Below are 21,007 nucleotides of genomic sequence, written 5' to 3' on the forward strand. Positions count from 1 at the left end.
TTTATTTTGTGAATATTTATGTGAACACTGGTTTTCATTTCTCTTGGGTATATACCTAGAAGTGGAGAGTTTGAGTCATGGTAACTCTATATTTAACTTTTAAGGAATTGCCAGTCACTTTTCCATGATAGCTGTACCGTTTCACATTCCTACCAGCAATGCATAAAGTTTTCAATTTTTCTACATTCTATTTCACTTTGCATAATATCCTCAGCGTTCATCCATGTTGTCATAAATGGCAAGGTATCTTTTTTTTCTCATGACTGAATAATATTGTATCATGTAATTGTACACTATATCTTCTCTATTCAACTATTGACAGACACTTAGGTTGTTTCCATATCTTGGCTAGTGTGAGTGATGCAGCTGTAAATATGGGAGTGCAGCTCTTTCAGAGATCCTGCTTTCATTCTCTTTGGATATATGCTCAGAACAGGATGGCTGGCAAGTGTTCATTAAAAAGTAGGAAAATACTGTATGAATCAAGTATAAAGACCTTCCACCTTTAAATTTTATTTTCTTTCAAGTCATCCTATTTTTCTGTATGTACTTTCTCTCTTGGCAATCTCCTAAGTACCACAATCAATATAAGTTATCTCTTAAGATTTTCCCAAAATGTGGATCTCTTTCCTTAGCCTCTTTCCTAAATTTCTGATCTGTATTTTCAGCTGTTGACACTTTGCCTTTCAGACGCAAGTACATAATCTTCTCTTGCAAGCTGATTCATCATTCTCTGTTGTACGTTTTTATTAATAGCATCATCATTTTCTCAGTAACCCATATCCATATCCATCTCTCTTTATTAAATAAAAAAAAATGATCAGGGTGCCTGTGTGACTCAGTCAGTTGGGCGTGGGACTCTTGATTTTGCCTTGGATTATGGTCTCCTGGTGGTGGGATTGAGCCCCCTTGTGGGGTACAGAGTCTGCCTATCCCTCTCCCCCTCTTCCCCTCCCCTCTGCTCAGGTGAGTGAGCACGTGCACATGTTCTCACATTCTCTCAAAATCTTTAAAAAATTGCAATTTCTAATTATAGCAGTCATTCTAAAAATGCAGTTTCTAAGTAAAATTTTCTGTTAGGGACTGTATTGTTGGAAGAGAACTTTTTATAAAATTATGATGAATTTGAATGACATCTTTAGGTCTTTTGCAAGTGTTATTTTAAGTAGCCACTACTTCCTGGTTATTTGTGCAAAAGTAGAGCTTGGATAATTGAATGCCTAGTTGTTGAATTTATATATAATATGTATTAATATGTCTGTGTCATATTCTATATGCTAAATAATTCATTTACATTAACTTTCCAGTGTTTTACTATCAGGAATTTTTTTAAAGTTCTAGTATGGTACTATTTGCACTGTAGATAATTTATGAAATGTGTGACACAGAACTGAGAATCGTGAATTTTAGACCCCCCAAGGTCTTGATTTTCAACATTCTCTTCTGGGAAATAAAATTTTGAGGCCTATAGATCTGAAAAATGCCTTTATTTTATTCTTGCATGTTTGGGAGATCATGTAACTATCATTTGGGAATAAAGCTTTCTTTAAAATGTTTAAGACTATCATTTTCTACTTACAATGTTGCTATCTATTGAAGTCTGATGCCATTTCAGTTCCTTTGTAGGTGCCTTGATAACCATCTGGTGACTCATATCTTTAAGTTTCCTTTTTTTTTTTTTTTTTTTTTAAAGATTTTATTTATTTAATCATGAGAGACACAGAGAGAGGCAGAGATACAGGCAGAGGGAGAGGCAGGCTCCATGCAGGGAGCCTCACGTGGGACTTGATCCTGGGTCTCCAGGATCACATCCTGGGCTGAAAGTGGCGCTAAACTGCTGAGCTACCCGGGCTGCCCCGTATCTTTAAGTTCTAAAAAATTTTCTTTTTTTTCTTTTTCTTTTTTCCCCTTTTTTCTTTTTTTTTTTTTTTTTTACTACTTCCCTCAGTTTTCTTTCTCCTTGCTTTCTGGTATACCTATAAGATGTAAGTTATCTACTATATAGCACTTACCCTCTAATTTTATTTTTTGATTTCCCATTTTCTTTCTTGACTTTGGTTCTGCTTTCTGGGTGACATTCAACTCTTTTATTCTTATGTTTTCTTTTCTTTTTAAAGAGCATCTTATTTCATAGGTACAGTATTTTTTTTTCTTTGTGAATCATCAAATGAAAGAACATGAAAGAGAATGGAGTAGAAAGAAATTTAAGTATACATGTACATTCATACTGATTTCTTAGAAAGAAAAGATAATACAGATGAGTTTATACCTTTTTTTGTTCTTCCACTGTCACTTTCGAGGACTTCAGGATGGAGTTGGAATAAACACATGTGTTCAGTATACCATGTTTTTATTCTTTGCCTCTTTTTTTCTATATACAACTCCTAGTCATTTTTCAGTATAATTCAAATACTTATTTCCTTCAGGATGCTTTTTCCAGTCCTCTCTCTTAAGGCCAGTTTTAGTATAAGATAGTGTACATTTACTTTCTCTTCCTTGAATGGTCAGGAGGTAGCAGTTGTGGTTAAGTGTATGCTTTGGACAGAGACAAATCTAGGCCTAGATCCTGGGTCTAATATATAGCTCACTGTGGCACCATATGACCCTAGTATATTTAGCCTCTCTAAACCTGTTTTCTATGTGATGTAGATACAGCAAAGGTACTTCTTATAGCAGTGTAAGAATATATGAGAATGCAGTTAAAGGACATGGCACATAATAAGAATTGTCAGCCACGATTGTTAGCCTGTGAATCTCTTGGTGACTGGTACTGTGTATCTTCAGTACCCTTTAAACATAGGAGACCTTTGATATGTGCTTTTTATACCTGGTTTCTACCTGAATACTTGTTATATAAATGAGCAAACCAGATTTCCACATATAGCTATCAAAGAACTCATGCTTTGTGTCTACAAATTAAAAACAACACGCATATTTATGTACTTTTATAAAGGGATGTTGGATGCAGTGTTTGTGCATGAGCTTATCAGTGATTCAGTGATTATCAAACAATTTCTGAAGATTGATTCTGAGCCTTTGACTGAAGAGTAATGATTAATTGACCCAAGCATAGGCTGTTCTAAGCATTGATAAGAGTTCAAAATGTTGCAGATGCATGCTTATTAATTTGACCCTGGAAATACAACCCCGCAAATATGTTTGTGGCTATACATGAGGCCTATAAACAGCATTCTTACCAGCGATGAAAGAGAGTGAAGGTATAAATTTAGTGATTTTTTTTTTTAAATGAGCTTGTGCAATACTTGAAGTTATTTAGCACTGTGTGGTTTTGATTTCTGCAAATTATGAGTAGAATTTCACTTACTGGTCCATGCCACAGTGATTGGGTATTGCCTGTGTGCCAGACATTTTCTTGGTGCTAGAGATACAGCAAAGAGTAAGACAGTCTTGGCCCTTATGAATTATAGCTTTGAGTGCATGTGAATGTGTGTTACTTAGGATCAGCACCTAGACACCAAAGAAGTAAAAACAGGGTGTTAGGTAAAAAAATATTAGGTGGAGTGACCTAGGGTCAGACTCTTTTAGGCCCCTCTGAGGATAAGGATAGTCCCCAAACCCAGGCCTCCTGACTCACAGTTTTAGAGTTCTTTCATAACATACCAGTCTCTTGAGTAAAATTTTTAGCAGACTAAAGTGATTTTACATGGAGGGTAAATATAAATGAAGCCGATTCAGATAAACATTTTTCTGTAATGGTCTGGAGATATGACAGTATTCCAGAGTTCCATATCATGTAAGTTAACCTTATTGCTATTTATTCACAGGATAGAATGATTTTAAGAAATATTATAGTAATCTTCACATGACTGTTTCCTTCTCAGTTTGCGTTATTGTAGAACTTTGGAGAAACTCAGGACCTCAAAGTAGATTATCTGAGTTTCCAGTTTAAAATTTTTTTTTAAAGATTTTATTTATTCATGTGAGACAGAGCGAGAGAGAGGCAGAGACATAAGCAGAGAGAGAAGCAGGCTCCAGGCAGGGAGTCCAATGTGGGACTCAATCCCGGGATTCCAGGATCATGCCCTGGGCCAAAGGCAGGCACTCAACCACTGAGCCACCCAGGCATCCCTCCAGTTTAAATTTTATAAACAGCTTTAACTGTATGAAGAGGAGGATCAAGTTAGTAGCTCCCAAGCGCTTGGGTGCATGTTGATGGAACTTGTTCCCCATAGTGTTAGACACAGTAAAAGTCAATAACTCTTGGTCACAAGTCAGTAATAATCATCCATTTTATTTATTTTTTAGTTTTTTGTTTTTTTAAAGATTTTATTTATTCATGACAGAGAGAGAGAGGCAGAGGGAGAAGCAGACTCCGTGCAGGGAGCCCGATGTGGGACTCGATCCCGAGTCTCCAGGATCATGCCCCGGGCCGAAGGCTGCACTAAAACCGCTGGGCCACTGGGGCTGCCCAGTCATCCATTTTATGAACATCAGAATACATTTTCTACTCAGCACTTGCTCTAAACTTTATTTTTAGAGGGGGCAGTGGGGGAAGGGAAGAAGAGGGAAAGAGAGAATCTCAAGTAGCCTCCACAATCCCATGACCCTGAGATCATGACCTGAGCCGAAATCAAGACTTGGATGCCTGATTGAGCCATCCAGGAGCCCCCAGTTGCTCTAAACTTTTGAATGGAGTTAAGAATATATTTTTGAGAAACATTTCAGCTGGTACATTAGTTGCCACCATAGAATGGGTCCCAGCTTGAGATCTGTGTAATAAATTATTGTAATAAACACTTGTAATGAACTTAGACCAAAGAAACTAGGTAAAAATTGTGTAATCGTTGACACAGACATGTCAACTGTGTATCTATATGTTCTAAGTACTCTTTATGAATGAACGTGTTACTTTTTGGAGTACCTAGATTTACAGTGCACCTAATGCAACAGCCATTTTGAAGCCTTTAAAAATTAATAGAATACTGTTTTTTTGTTACAGTGTGGGTAGGTGCTGATAAGTGGCATTCTTACTTTTTCCCCAAGTTTGGTAACTTCTCTGGGGGGTGGACAGAGGAGTCAGAGCTAACTAAGAGTGTCAGCTTTTCCTTACTGTATTTATCCATGATTCAGTATGACCCACAGCTGAACAATGATAGCTGGACCACTTCAGACATCCCTCTAAGGAGCGCCCCCAGATGTCTTTGAGCTGAGGACAGGCATACACAATTCATTCTCATTCACCTCTGTAACAAGGAATGAGTGAAGGCTGCTAAGAGAAGCTGGTAGTTCAATGGTTCTCAACCTTCTGTGGGCATCAGAATCATCTGGAGAGCTTCAAAAAGAATTAGAGATGCCTGGGACTCATGCCCGGAATTTTAGAGTTTATTTGTCAGGGACAGTATTTCTATGAAAGTTTCCTGGAATGATCTAATTGTGCACCCAGAGTTGAGAATCACAGTTCTAATGGAAGTCCTACATAGGAAAGAGGGGCTAGGGGAGTAGAGGATGCCACCTACATTTATGCATAAGTTCCTTAAGTAGTACTTCTTCCCAAATAGTGCTGACTGTTCACCATATCCTGTGTCATCTTGTACAGAAGATAAAATTGTTGTGGAGTCATACTATCTGATAGCCTCATAACCTTGGACAGATTGCCAAGTTTTTTAAGTAGGTTTTCCCATTTGTAAAATGGAGATAATAGTACTTACCTCATAGAGGTGTTTTGAAACTCAGAAAAGGTAATGCTTTGAAATGCTTAATATGATACCTAGCACACAGGTGCACATCTAGTTACGATAATCATCTTTATTAGGTGATTTATAAGCATGCCTGGAGAGTTGAAGGATTTTTTTCTAAAAAACCTATATTCATATAGATTACCCCAGTATCTGGTTTGTATTTGTCATCTGTAATTGCAACTGAATATTAAATCTTGACCCTTCGTCAGTTGTATAGCATGTGGATTATTTCTTATTTTCCACAAATATGCTAGAGCCAACAATCATGTGGAAAGAGGAATTCTTTTATTTTCTTGGAGTACAATTGCTAAAAAAAAAAAAAAAAAAAAAAATGGAATTACCAAATCATACAGGTATGGTCTATATTATGAGATTACTCTAAAGGAGGAGTATCGTGATAGATACTGTTGAGGATGTGTGGATTTGCCATTTGCCCACTTAATAAAGTGACTGGATAAGTAAATGTTGAGTACTTGATGACTAGAACAGTGAGGAATTGTCAGGAAACAGAACATGTTCTAAGCCTTAGATTTTATACATGAGAAAAGGTAGTCAGGGTTTAAAAACATAGTTTACATTTGTCAAGAACAATTTTGGTATACTATTAGATGGCTGTTTCAAGAGCAATGATGATCTAATGCTTTTCTTTTTTTAAAATATGAAAGTAAATGTTACATTTGGTCATTAGCCAAGTTGGTTTTGCATTTATAGAAAAATATAAATAAGAGGCATTGTCTTTACACATACAGTTTTTCTGAGATGTTTTTTATATAGCTGAGTAATTACTCACCCTTCTTCCCTTAAGTAGAGATGGCAAGTGAGAAGTTAGAATTGTTCTTATGAATACTCTCAGTAAAGAAACTATAGATGACTTCATTTTATAGGCAGAAAACATACAGAAGTGAAGATTATCAGGAAGTATATTTCTGCTAGAAATATAAAGTCCCAGTTATTTATTCTATTTGGCTAATGAAATCATACAAGTCTTTTGATGTTTAAAAAACAAAACATGGGGATCCCTGGGTGGCTCAGCGGTTTGGCGCCTGCCTTTGGCCCAGGGCGCGATCCTGGAGTCCCGGGATCGAGTCCCACGTCAGGCTCCCAGCATGGAGCCTGCTTCTCCCTCCTCCTGTGTCTCTGCCTCTCTCTCTCTCTCTATGTCTATCATAAATAAATAAATATTTTTTAAAAAAACGTAAATATACATGATAAAATGTGTGTGTGTGTGTGTAGCCTCTAGGCTACAAATTGTTACTTACTTTTAAGAAATCCATCTTTTTTTTTTTTTTTTAAATCAGAATCTATTCTTATTTAAAGCTAGATATAAGTCAAATTTTGGAGAATAATTAAATACCAGCCCATTCCTATTCCTTTGTTGCCATGTGAAATTAAGCAGCTTCAACACAATCTCTGCTTCTACTCCACACCAATAACCCTTCTCTTGGTTTATTTTTCCAGGAGGTGTATCGAATTCCAAAGAAAAGTCAAACTGAAAAGGAGAACACAAGTAGGTATTCAGAGGTACTCTGTGTATATGGCTTTACAAATACTCTTTTGGAAATATGCAGAGGTAAATGATATGAACTTTAGCAGACAGTATGTAATTAGGTAAATGAAATATTTGGTGTAAAAGTTTGGAAACTTGCTTTTTTATACTTTCTTAGTGAATTTTTGCCAAAGGAGATGTCCCTTTATACTAACTGTGTTGTTGCTTTCCTTGAAGTCATGGCTTTTAGTAGCTTTTCTTCCATTTATTTGTTTCTCTAGAGCAAGCATTGTTAAACCTGTATTCCTAGATGTTTGTGTCTTTACCTGTAGATGTTTATATGCAAAATCCTTTATTTACATTATGGGGAAAATACAAAACTTTCATCAGATTCTCAGGAAGTCATTGATCCCTCACAAAGTTAAGAATCATTATTACAGGGGTACCTGACTGGGTAGATTGGTAGAACGTGTGACTCTTGATCTCAGGGCTGTGGATTTGAGCCCCACATTGGGTGTAGAGATTACTTAAAAATCTTGGAGGAAAAAAAGAAAAAGAAAAAGAATCATTATTACAGAAAAGATAACAGGGAGGCCATGGTAGTCTGGTTTCTGTTTTTTACCACTTAGTTATGTTTCCAATATCAATATGCTTCTTTAAAGATGGAAACAATAGGTCAATTATTGTGGCTATTGTCAATCTCTTGAGCCCTCCAGTATTGACCCAATATAAATAGAGGGAATGAGCCAGTGTGGTCATATTTTTGGCTTTTTTTTTTTTCCTTTTTATTTCTTTGTTTTGTTTTTGGTCTTTTTTCTGTATTTTTGACATGAGCTTTTCATAATCTTAAATCTTACTGGTTAAATAATCTTATAGGTTAAAGCCCTGTGAGGTATACTTTGCATCATTGTTGGGGTTTTATTTTTGTTTTGAATATTTTTAACTCTATTGGTTTAGTCTTTTCATAGCCAAACATCCATACAGTGCAGAGAATTTTTCCCATAAGAAAGAAGGCAGTGTTGAGTAGTGCAGGTTGGCAAAACCAGTGGCACCACTGTAAACTTGATGATCAGAGGCTAGCTTTTCTGGGTTCAGTGGGTTGAAAGCATTAGCCATCATGGGCAAAACTTAAATACCTATAAGGGTTTCCCCCCCACCCGTGTTTTGCAAATACCTAGTCTGGTATGCCCTCTGAGAGATGCCTTCTGAAAATTGTTTATAATGGGTGACTGTAATCTTCTCAGGAAGCAGGAATCTTTTCAGGAATCTTTTGTGTGCTAACTTTAGTCCCTCCCTCTCCCTTTATGTGCCCCCCTCCCCCCAGTAGTTAGGCTTTTTAAAGAAATACTTAGAGTTAAAGCCTGGCTTCTATGTTACCCATCAATGTCAAGCAATTAAAGAACTTAGAACTTTTAAAATTCCTAAGAACTGTAAAATATTTTGGGAAATATATAGTCTAGCGTTACTGTCATTTTATAATAGGAGAAAAATTGGCCTGAATAAATGAGATAACTTCTGTACCTCACATATTCTAAGATGCAGAGTCAGAATATGAACTAATAGTATGATTCCTTTTCTTGTTTTACCAGGATATAGTGAAGAAATAGCTGCATTTTAAGGAAGTTAATACCAGTGCAAGGAACCTTGTTTTAAGAAGGAAATAGAATAGTCATGGGCAGACTCAGATGAAACTAGGTAGTAGTATTTCACAAAAGGATGTTGTGCTAATTCCTTATGAGCTGGAACAGTTGTTTTAATTGTATAGCATTTTCTACCAGTTTGTGGAATAGATGAGTTCTGTTAGCATCTCACTGACAAATGCTTGGACATGGCCATTGATCAACCATTTTGCAAATAAATGGAGTTTTTGACCTACTAACAGAAGAACACCAAGAATGGCATATGTAAACCTAATCCTGCTACTAGGGAAGAAAACAATTAATAGCATGTTTTTCTGAGGTGAGAAAAAGAAAAAGCCATTGATATTTATCATGAATCTGCTTTGTGCTACGAGAGATATTTTATAAGAAATACTTTCTAGAAGAGAGCAATCTGATTAATCAGGTAGCAGTGCTAATAAACACAAAGCAGCATGTAGTACCAGTTAATTTATGTTGAAATATTCAGTGGTGAGATTTAGACTTCTTAGGGAGATGAGAAAGTAGGAGGTGTGGTCATTGAAAAGTGATACCTAACACAGCTTTTGGGAGCAGTGACAATGGAATTGGGTGAGGACCATTCTAAGTAAAGAGGCTGAATAGAAAAAGTTAATAGTATTATCTTTCAGTAGGAAGATGGCATTCTTTTTTTTTTTTTTTTTTTTTAAGATGGAGCTCTCTGGCTTTAATAACTTCCTGAATTATTACCTATTATCATCTGTGTTTGAAATATTTTCCTTTTGAAATGATAGTTCTTAAAATATTGTCTAATTCCTCCCCCCACCTTTTTTAAATTAAAGAGACTGTTTCCCTTTGAGATTTTTAAGCTTAGCATGCCATGTTGCTCTTCTATAAATTGTAAATATACAGAGTTACAGGGGCAATAGAAGGCTTTTATATTTTGAACTGCAAGCAGACTGCCTTGTTAAAGGTAATGGGAATATTTTGCGTGTGTTCCATAGAACTTGTTAGAAGCATTGAAGGCTTGACAGTTGGTTGGGAAAGGTGGAAAAGAGAATTCATGGCAGAGACTTTCAGGAAGTAGAGTGCACATACACATAAAACCTTGTGTCTCATCCAAATTCAGGATGGGTCTATGAGGGAGGAGTCCATAGATCCATTTGTTGGATAGAAATTGTATTATACAGTTGACGTGCTATCATGATGGAGAAGAGTCTGCCAAGTAAATTTTTAAAAACCCTTTTCCCTTAGTAACTGAACGAGGAAGGGATGCTGTTGGCTTCAGAGATCAAACAGCTGCCCCAAAGACTCCTAACAGGTCAAGAGAGAGAGACCCAGACAAGCAAACTCAAAATAAAGAGAAAAGGAAACGAAGGGGCTCTCTCTCACCACCTTCTTCTGCCTATGAGAGGGGAACAAAAAGGCCAGATGACAGGTAAGTGGCCTGTGTGAGTTATCTCTTTTCTGAGCCAATCAGAAAGTTCCCAAGTCAATTATTCTGATTTTGGACACCAAAGGGTTTTCGAGTAAATATATTCTCTTGATGAATGAGTATAAAGTTTTACTGATAAATATTGAGATAGAATCTCTTTCGACAGTGAAGACTAGGGGATTTTTAGTACTTGAATGTTTTCTACTTGATAACATTTAAATACTATTTGAGGAGCCAAAGGTATGTTCTTTAAAGGGGAGTAGAGGTTGGTGGGAGACAACTCTTCAAAGATAATGGTAAATCTTCTAAAGCCAGTACGTTGTTTTCTAGTGAATCTTGTGCCACACCAGTCAAAATGCTGATTGATTCCTGTGTCAGAGGCTGTCTTTGTCAGTGCTTGTAGAAAAACAAGCCACTTGATCACCCACTGGGGACTAGAAAACATTCATCCAGAGAAGTTCTTTTAACATTATTTTTGAGGGCGCCTGGGTGGCTTATTTGATTAAGTGTCTACCTTCAGCTCAGATCATGGTTCTAGGGTCCTGGGATCAAGTCCTATGTCAGGCTCCCTGCTTTTCCCTCTGTGACTCCCCCTGCTCATGTGCTCCCTCTCTCGCTCTCAAAAAAAATCTTTAAAAAATTGAAGTTAAATTCTTTTTTTGAAAAAAATGAAATGTGGCACTCATATAATGGAGTTATCAGAATTTTTTATTTGGAGTTGTCAGGGTTTATAATAGTAAATTCTTTGTGATTTTAAATTGTATTACCCTAATTGCTAAATAGATTATTTAATAATCTTGTCATTTTTTATTGGCCAGTTCTGTTTTCTCTTCTGTGAAGTGTCTTTTTATATGTGCTGTTCATTTAGTATTTATTTTTTAGGGATTCTTTATATTCTAAATGTAATTCTGCTTGGGCAGTATTTTTTGCAAGTATCTTTTCCCAGTTTGTGACTTGTATTTTGACTCTTCTGTGTCTTTTGATATACAGAATTTATTAATTACGGTGTAATTGAATATATCACATGCATGGTATATTTCCTCATGGTTAGTGCTGTTTTAAGAAAGTCTTCCCTATCCTTGAGGTGATGATACTTATTTTTTCCTTGTCCTTAATTTATTGGGACTTAATTTTTGTTTGTGTTGTGAGATAGAGATATGGTTTCATTTTTTTTTTTTTTCTGAGTGAATACCCAGTTGTCTGCACCATTTACTTGAAAATGCATCCTTTCTCCTTGATCTGCAGTACCATCTCCAGTAAGTTTTCATATGTGGGAGGATCTGTTTTGGGGCTCATAATGTGACTATAGCTTATATTAAGTCTTGATATAGCAAGTAGGGCAAACCCCTACTTAGTCTTCTGGGATGTCCTCTCTTTTCTCAGACTTGTTCTCCTTAGGATCTGCTTGTTAGGTTTCTCCCACTCCCTCCACCTGCCTGCCCCAAGATGATTCTGAGACTTGACATCCTTACAGTGTTGAGTATTCCTGTTCCTATGTTCAAATTGAGTATTCAGATATTCTCTAATTAGGTTTTTATATTTTATATAAAATATATATTTATATATAAATATATATAAAATATTATATTTTAAATAGAGATTAAGTTTTTCATTATCTCCTTGTTTATAGTTTCCTCCAGAAAGACATTGGTATCTTGATATATTCATTTCTGAAAGCCTTAATTTTTGTTAAATTTTCAGCTTGTTGCTGGTGTGTAGATAGGCAGTTGACTTTTGTATATTGATCTCGTGTTCGGTGACCATACAGAACCCTTCACTGATACTTCAGAAGTATAAGGAGTTTTGCCCTTTATCTTTTATTCTTTGTCAGTAGTCCACATCATGTAAATTTTTGTTTTTCCTTCCTTTCTAATCCTTTTGCCTTAGTCTTGCTATTTTGCTAGCAGTACCTAGCAGTTCCTTCAGTACAAATCACAGAATAACAGTTTTTTATTTTGGAAATTGATTTCTGGTCATGTTTTATTTTCTCCTTTTTTTGGGCTTATTATACATTGTTTTACATTTTTTATTAGAATAGTTGGCATATTTAGCTCATTAATTTTTAACATTTTTCCCTTCAAAGGAAAGTGTGTAAGGATTTAAATTTCTCGATAAGTACTATTTGAACTAGTGCAGTTTTATCATAATCTGGTTCTAAATACTATTATGGTTTCATTAAATTTCTTATACCAGTTCTTAGAATTTTATTGAGACTTTCTTTAGAGTCTATTTCATTTGATGTTAGTAGAAGTACGCTATTTTCCTGTAGGTGGGATTTAACCAATATGTATTTTTTCCTTCCTTTTACTTTCAACTTTTCTGCATCTGATAAATAGCTCATAGCTGATTGATTTTTAAAAATTCTTTGTGGCATTTCTTTAACTGGTTGTTTCACTTTAATAAAATCTAAAGCCTATCAATATCCTGAACAGCATAGGTACTTTAGGATACTTTAATCATTCAGCCTTCCCAATTTATATGCTGTTACTGTCCAGGATTATAATTTCTTGTTGCTCCTTCTTACCCATCAGTTACTGTCAATTTTTTATATGTACACAAACTGACTTACAAATTTGTTTACATTTATCAGTTTCTTTGTTCTTCTTTCTCAGACCTTCCTTTAAAAGATTTCATTTGAAAAAAAAAAAAAAAGATTTCATTTGGTGACGTTTTGTTCATCTTATTTTTCAGTTTTTATCTAAAAAATCTTTTTTTTGTTTGCGTTGCTCACCCTTAATTTTATTTTTTTTATTTTTTATTTTTTTAAAGATTTTATTTATTTATTCATGAGCAACACAGAGAGAGAGGCAGAGACACAAGCACGCTCCATGCAGGGAGCCCGATGTGGGACTCGATCTCGGGTCTCCAGGATCACGCCCCGGGCTGCAAGCGGCGCCAAACCGCTGTGCCACCGGGGCTGCCCTCACCCTCAGTTTTAAAAATCAGTTTTATTGGGATCCCTGGGTGGCGCAGCGGTTTGGCGCCTGCCTTTGGCCCAGGGCGCGATCCTGGAGATCCGGGATCGAATCCCACATCAGGCTCCCGGTGCATGGAGCCTGCTTCTCCCTCTGCCTGTGTCTCTGCCTCTCTCTCTCTCACTGTGTGCCTATCATGAATAAAAATTAAAAAAAAAATTAAAAAATAAAAAAATAAAAATCAGTTTTATTTAATCAATAGATATAAATTACTTACAGAAATAGTCCATTTTAAGTATATAATTCAATGTGTTTTGTCAAATGCATGCAGTTAAGTAACCACCACCACAGTCATGATATATGTATAGTTCTGTCGTCTCAGAAAATTCTCTTGAGCTCTTTGTAGGTGGTCCCTTTCTTTTACTACCCCTAGTTCCTGGCAGTCAGCCTCTGCTCTGCTTTCTGACCCTCTGATTTTGTCTTTTCCAGAATGCTATGTAGATAGATAGATATCTATATGGCATCGTACTCTAGATAGGATTTGATGTGTCTTTCACTTAGCAGATTGCATTTGAGAGCCATTCATGGTATTATGTGTCCCCATAGTTCCTCTTTATTATTGAGTCCATTGGATAGGTATACCAGAGTTTGTTTATGGATTCATTAGTTGATAGGCATTTGGATTGTTTCCAGGTAACTGCTGCAACTTGTAAGACTTGTATGTGTATGAGTCTTTTTTTTTTTCTTCTTTAAGATTTTATTTATTTATTCATGAGAAACACAGAGAGAAAGGCTGAGACACAGGCAGAGAGAGAAGCAGGCTCCATGCAGGGAGCCTGATGTGGGACTCGATCCTGGGTCTTCAGGATCACACCCTGGGCTGAAGGCAGGTGCCAAACCGCTGAGCCACCCAGGCATCCCGGCATGAGTCTTTATGTGAACGTGAACTCTCATTCTTAAAAGGAAGGTTTGCTGAATTTACAAGTTTTTCTGAACACTTTGAAGCTGTTATTCTTCTGACTTCCCTTATTGCTTTTGTGAAACTTCTTGGTCCAGTTGTCATTCTTTAAGTAATCTAGCTTTTTTTCTCTTGGTCTGCTTTTAGATGTTCTCTTCGTATTTCGGTGTTCTGTAGTATCCCTACCCTATGTTTATATGAGGATTTCTTTTTCGTTGATTGAAATTCGTTGGGCTTTTTGAATTTGAGGATCATCTTCTCTGGTACTAATTCTCTTCAGAGCTGATCTCTTGCTTAACCATACCATGGATCTTAGGGACTTTGAATTGAATATTGGATTATTTCTTGGTTTATAACACTTATCATTTCTGTGCATCAACCTCTCCGTATGAAACAATGCTTTTGTGCTGTGATTTTAGCCATCATATAAATCTAGCTAAGCCATTTCTTTCTATACTATCCCTTGTCTTCACTACTTGAGATGACACTACTTGAGATGTCTTCACTACTTGAGATGACACTACCTTGCATCCTGTCTTCAATATACCCTGGCCTTTTAAAAAATAGCATTTTATGTCATCTAATATATATTTTAGATAATATATTAGTTTTTAACTTTATGAAAAAGGCTGCTCTTTTGCATTTAATCTGAGGGTACTTTGTTTTCACTTGATATTGTTAAGATTTATCCACAATTGTATGTGTCAGTTTATTCGTTTTCATGGCTGTGTGTAACATTTGTTGTAAAGCTTTTTCTAATAAGTGTAGTGCTATTATCTAATTATGATGTACATATGCAGCAGAGTCTCTTGGGCATTGGAGTAGAATTGTTGGATTGTCAGATATGTGCATGCTCAATTTTATATGATAATTGAGTTTTAATTTCCATTCTTTTTCCTTTCTAGGTGTTTCATGGGGTTCTTTTTCAAATCTACCTGGTTGTTTTTTATGGTCCCATTCCTTAGTGATATTTTTAATAGCCTCTTTTATTTTTTTTAAACATACTAAATGTTTCTTGTAGTCTGTATTAGACAGTTCCAGTACCAGTAGTTTTTGTGGGTTTCTTCCTCTCATTTGTTTATATGTATACATGTATAATTTTATTTTCTGATGAACTCATCATGCTCCTTAAAATTTGATCTGTGGGAATTCCCTGAAGCTTGGATTTAAGATGTTTTGTTCTATAGACTGTTTGCATTTGTTTTTGCCAGGCAACTAAGGATACTACCATCCCATTAACACTTTAAGGGAAATTTTCAGCTTAAGAGTTTTTTAGACCATATGTTTTTTGTAGTTTGGATAAATGTTATGTCGTTGTCTGAAGCTGTTCTTAGATATTTCTTTGCAATGAGACTTCTTGAAATTAGTTGTCATTTTAAAATTTTTGCCAAGAGCACTTTCTCCTAAGTTTGATTCACTCCGTAGAACTTCACAACAGACTCTTTTAAGCCCTCTATTCTTTTCTTGTGAATGCTAGAGCTGATGGATTCCAGTGGGCCTTGTCAAAAGCATCACAGGTCATTAGGCTTAGTAGTAAAATATTATTTTTGGTATTACACAGAGAAGAGGAGGTGAATATAACTCCCCATACTTTTATGTGTGCATTCTCATCCTTCACTTAACTGCCTTCTGTTGAATTTGTCATAAATGTATGTGGTCAGACAGACTCTAATTTTATAGCTTTTATTAGTGTATTTTGTTTTAATTTCAGAATTTGTGGACTTAGAACTGTATAGAAGACTATAAAACTATAAAGAAGAATCTGTTTAGAATATTATACATATCTTTAATTTGAAGTTCTAGAATATGAGAATAAAGATAAAGTTATTTTCATCTAAATATTTCCTTGGGATTCTCTTTTATCTGCAAGACTCCTTAAGTAATTTTGACTGATTTTTAACCAATATCAAATTAGAGTTGGTGTGATTAATGACTTAGTATTGAGTGACATAAGATTTATTATTATGTTCTTGATTTAGGGAAGAACATTTGTGATGCTCTTCCTATTTTCTTTCTAGATATGATACACCAACTTCTAAAAAGAAAGTACGAATTAAAGATCGCAATAAACTTTCTACAGAGGAGCGTCGGAAGTTGTTTGAGCAAGAGGTGGCTCAGCGGGAGGCTCAGAAACAACAGCAGCAGATGCAGACCCTGGGAATGACGTCTCCACTGCCCTATGACTCTCTTGGCTACAATGCCCCTCATCACCCCTTCGCTGGCTACCCACCAGGTTATCCCATGCAGGCCTATGTGGATCCCAGCAACCCTAATGCTGGAAAGGTGCTCCTCCCCACACCCAGCATGGACCCCGTGTGTTCTCCTGCTCCTTACGATCATTCTCAACCCTTGGTGGGACATTCTACAGAACCCCTTGCTGCCCCTCCACCTGTGCCAGTGGTGCCACATGTGGCAGCCCCTGTGGAAGTTTCCAGTTCACAGTATGTGGCCCAAAATGATGGTGTGGTACACCAAGACTCCAGCGTCACTGTCTTGCCAGTGCCAGCCCCAGGCCCAGTCCAAGGACAAAATTATGGTGTTTGGGATTCAAACCAACAGTCTGTCAGTGTCCAGCAGCAGTATTCTCCTGCACAGTCTCAAGCAACCATATATTATCAAGGACAAACTTGTCCAACTGTCTATGGTGTGACATCACCCTATTCACAGACAACTCCACCAATTGTACAGGTAACTAATTTTGGTATCTCTTGTCTGTCTTACAGTCTGTTTATGGGGTGTTAAATCTGATGCAAAGGGGAAGTCCTGCCATTGTTTGCTTTTATATATTAATCAATTGTATATATATTAGCTATCTACTATTGCATAACAGATTACTCCAGAACTTAGCAGCTGAAGACAACTAGCAATTACTATCTCACAATCTTTGTGAGTCAGAAATTCAGAAGCAGGTTGGCTGGTTGGCTGGTTGGCTGGTTTGGGCTCAGAGTCTTTCATGAAATAACAGTCTAGCTGTTCACCAGAGCTGTAGTCATCTGAGGTTAGGCAGAGGATGGAAGAAGATTCACTTTCATCCTCACTCACATGGTTGTTAATTTGGTTTTCTATCATCACATGGACCTCTCAGCAGGACGTCTTACAACATTCCAGCTGACTTCCCCCAAAGCAAGATCAGAGAGAGGCTTTTGGGTACTCCTTTCCTTTTTGCTTATGGGCAGTGAATAATATACAGTTTATGCTTTTATATCCCTATGATGGGAGAACCCTTTGTCATGGTCATTGAGTCAGGAGAGTGCTTATCCTTTTCTTCTTAGACCCAGCGTGTATATTATTTTTTTTACCCTCTATATGTTTACCATCACAAGATTTGCCAGAATGTCTCTGATGCACTGAGCCTAAGGATATCACTATGGTAGGAAATAGTAATGTTAAATTTAAAGTTGAGTGTACTGATCTTATTTTTCAAGGTGTATTTTTGTGCTTTTTAATCAAGTTTCTTTTCTGTAGAATATAGCAATACATTTTAAGCTTTAAAAGAACAAAAAAAAGAAGACTGTATAAAGCATCATCCTCACTACATTCCCCATCATCTCTCACATCACTCCTTATCACTCCTTAAAGGTGAATTACTGTGGATGGGGGAGACTCCCAAGGATACTTCCTGCACACATTACTTAGTACTGATCAGTTATGTTATTTCTGTTACTATTTTTGTGATGAAACTGCATCAAAATTTAGTTTGCAAAGCTGTGACAAAGTATCCATGTTTAATTCCTAAAATTTTAACTGTGTGAACTACTTTCATTTTGTATGATCTCTTTATCCACATGATTATATAGTTTATGTATTTATAGTTTTGAAGACTTGAAACTATCCTATGTGTTTCTACTTAACATGATTCTTAACCATTTTTCCAAAGTACTCTGTATTTTTATGTGTGTGTGTACCTACACATTTTAATGGCTATATAATATCCCATTTGCTTATCAAATCATTGCTTACCATTTCCAGGGGATGATAGTCATTTAAAAGTTCTTTTCGTAATTATAAATAGCACTGCACTGAACATCCTTAGATGTGTTTTGTTTTGTTTCATGTTTGGCTTAAAATGAATGTTACAGTGCTAAATTAAGCTAGTAAGAGCATGCGACTCTTGATCTTGGGGTTGTGAGTTCGAGCCCCAAGTTGGGTGTAGAGATTACTTAAAAATCTTAAGAAAGAAAATGGGTGTTATTGGCCATCAAGTATCAATTTTTTAAGTATTGTTTATCTTTTTATATGTTTAATTTTGCCTTCTACAGAATGCTTTTAAGTATCTTTAATTTCCTTTTTTTTTAAACATTTTTAAAAATCTTTTATTTATTTATTCATGAGACACAGAGAGAGAAAGAGAGAGAAGCAGAGCAGAGGGAGTGCAGGCTCCATGCAAAAAGCCCGATGTGGGACTCAATCCTGGGTCTCCAGGATCAGGCCCTGGGCTAAAGGCGGCGCTAAACTGCTGAGCCACCGGGGCTGCCCCTCTTTAATTTCTTAAGATTCTAACTTCTGCTGTCTTGTTGTATTCTTTCTTGGACCAAGCCATTCATTTTGATTTTTTTTTCCTGAGAATGTGTATCAGATATCAAAACATAGTCTATTTCTGTCCCATTTCTATTCTGAAGTATGTTCTTAACCTAGGTTTTAGAGACAAAGCAACAGCAGTGGAGGATACCTATTAAAGACTTCCCAGAAGAAAGGTCATTGGTCATTTAGCCATCCTTCTAAAATGGGATTTATTTTTTCCATCCCACCAAGAAAAAGATTTCTCTCAGGCTTAGTCACAACCTTAAGACTCAAACGTCACAATTTTGCTTGCTTACAGTTTTCCATTCTGTTCCTACCAAGGAGTCATTTGCTGCTCCCTAATCTATTTTGTGTGTGCTAGAGTGGTAGATAAATGGACTCAGATGGTCCAGACTGTCATTTCTTCTCTGTGAGATTAGTTATCAGAGATGATGCTGGGCTTTGGGTGATGAGAAACGTAGAACATGTTAGTGTGTATGTATTTTGACTCCCTGTCCATCATTTAATGTATGTCTTGGAGATGGGCACTTAGTTTATATTCTTTGGTTTTAGTTTTCATATCTATGAAATCAGCTGAATGCCTCAGAGTGGTTGAAGTTTGCATGGATAATGGATACTAATAATGATAGATTTAAAGCACAATGTACCTTGAAGGTTTAATTATATTCAGTTACCTTAGTGATACTGAGAGAGTATGGACATTAGTGGGGTGTGAAATGCTCCTACTCATGGTCCTGTCTCTGGTGTTTGGTCTAAAGATCTGACCTCCAGGATGAGGCCTTGAGGTCTGTGTTCTAGTGTGGTATTGATCGTACCAGAATTGGGCTACTGAGAGTTTGCAAGATACGATAACTTCGACAGTGAAGGTAGTATGTGATGTGATACAATACAGATTAGTGTGTATGTATGCAATATCTTTGACATTTAGAACAGATGTGTGATCAGAAGGTGACTTTCATTTTTTGCACAATTGCTTATTAAACATAAAAGCTCAATTTCATCTGAGACCACGTGGTTTATAGTGGTTTTGTGACATTACAAAGTGACCTATTCTTACAAAGTCATACTAAATCACATCTCAAAAAATACAGTGTTAAGGACTATAATTTTTCACATCACAGAGTGAAGTAACTCAGATATAAAGTAATAGTGATTTTTTTCCCCTCTCTAGAAGTGAAGGCAGAATAATTGTTTCCATTCTGTAACATTTTCAACCTTTTTAGATTTCTCTTGTAATTTCCATGAGAAATCTCATTTTAAAGACATTTGTAGACTGGATTTATGTTTGAGAGACTAGCTTTTGTGTAATTTCAGGTCTCTTGAAGGGGAGAGCCAGTCTCCTACAGATTTTCTCCCTGCAGATAGAGAATTTGATCGGCATATGCTGTTTGTTTCACAAATGTGTACATCTTTCGTATGAACCTCAGTGGTACTGCAAACCTATTTCCCCTTTTTATTGCTGTTGTTAGTTTTGGCATTGGCATGTGATTATCAGGTGGTTTGGATAGATTCTATAGAACTCTGAAAAATGTTCATTTTCCTCTTCCTTCTTGACAGTCTGAGTTTTGAACACTTTACCTCTAAATGATTATTGCTATATTGGATGACCTTTTTTTTTTTCTTTAAGTCCAGCATGGCTGATACTATTCAGATATTTTTGGTGTTTCCTTTAGAAGCTCTTTCCAGTATGTGTTATTACGTTCTTTCCTTATGATCAGTTATTATCCTTTAAATATATGTTTGCATTTTAGAAACAGGTGAAATTTGTCTGGAGTCTCATCTGGTAAATACAGGGAATAATCAAGCTAGATAAAGCCATTTCAGTTCAGAAGTTAACACACAGCCAGCATTTGGAGCCAGAGTGTTCAGGCTAAAGAATCTATAGCTTGACTTCACATTAATCAGGTCCTTTAAAGTATCTCCATTGATGAGCCTTACTAACTCTGATCTTGTCAGACAAATTCTCTAGGAGCAAAGTTTCATTGATGGTCAAAAGAATTTTTAACCTCTGAAATAGTAGCATTTTTCTGTGTAGATTTGGGTGCTTAACCTCCTGATCACTCTGGAGATAACACGTTTATCAATTTACTGCCTCTTCAGCCTCCCAGAAACGGTTTTTGTTTGTTTTTTGTTTTTTTAAGATTGATTGATTGATTTGAGAGGAGAGCATAGGTGCACAGGCACATGCACAAGTAGGGGGAGGGGCAAAGGGAGAGAATCCTAAGCAGATTCCCACAGAGCACAGAGCCCAAGGTGGGCTTGATCTCAACACCCATGAGATCATGACCTAAGCTAAAACCAAGAGTCGGACAGACCCTTAACCTACTGAGCCACCCAGGTAACTCCCAGAAACTGTTTTTACTCAGAATCAGATTTA

The 21,007-nt window shown here is 36.4% G+C and overlaps 1 protein-coding gene across 5 annotated transcripts in view; it reads left to right on the forward strand.

The window, feature by feature from the left end:
* Positions 1-21,007, forward strand: part of SETD2 (SET domain containing 2, histone lysine methyltransferase) — a 90,768-nt gene that overhangs the window by 43,008 nt on the left and 26,753 nt on the right. For 4 of the 5 annotated variants that reach the window (XR_013357967.1, XR_013357968.1, XM_077859094.1 and 1 more), the window contains exons 11-13: positions 7,158-7,206; positions 10,056-10,239; positions 16,128-16,797. Coding sequence is in view for 3 of the 5 variants with exons in the window: in XM_077859094.1 (XP_077715220.1) it covers positions 7,158-7,206; positions 10,056-10,239; positions 16,128-16,797 (903 nt within the window). In the remaining 2 variants the exon portion in view is untranslated. Of the gene's footprint in view, positions 1-7,157; positions 7,207-10,055; positions 10,240-16,127; positions 16,798-21,007 lie in introns of those variants that run through there. The other variant, XM_077859096.1, reaches the window with a different exon arrangement.

This window comes from Canis aureus, chromosome 19, assembly GCF_053574225.1.
Source record: "Canis aureus isolate CA01 chromosome 19, VMU_Caureus_v.1.0, whole genome shotgun sequence".
NCBI lineage: Eukaryota > Metazoa > Chordata > Mammalia > Carnivora > Canidae > Canis > Canis aureus.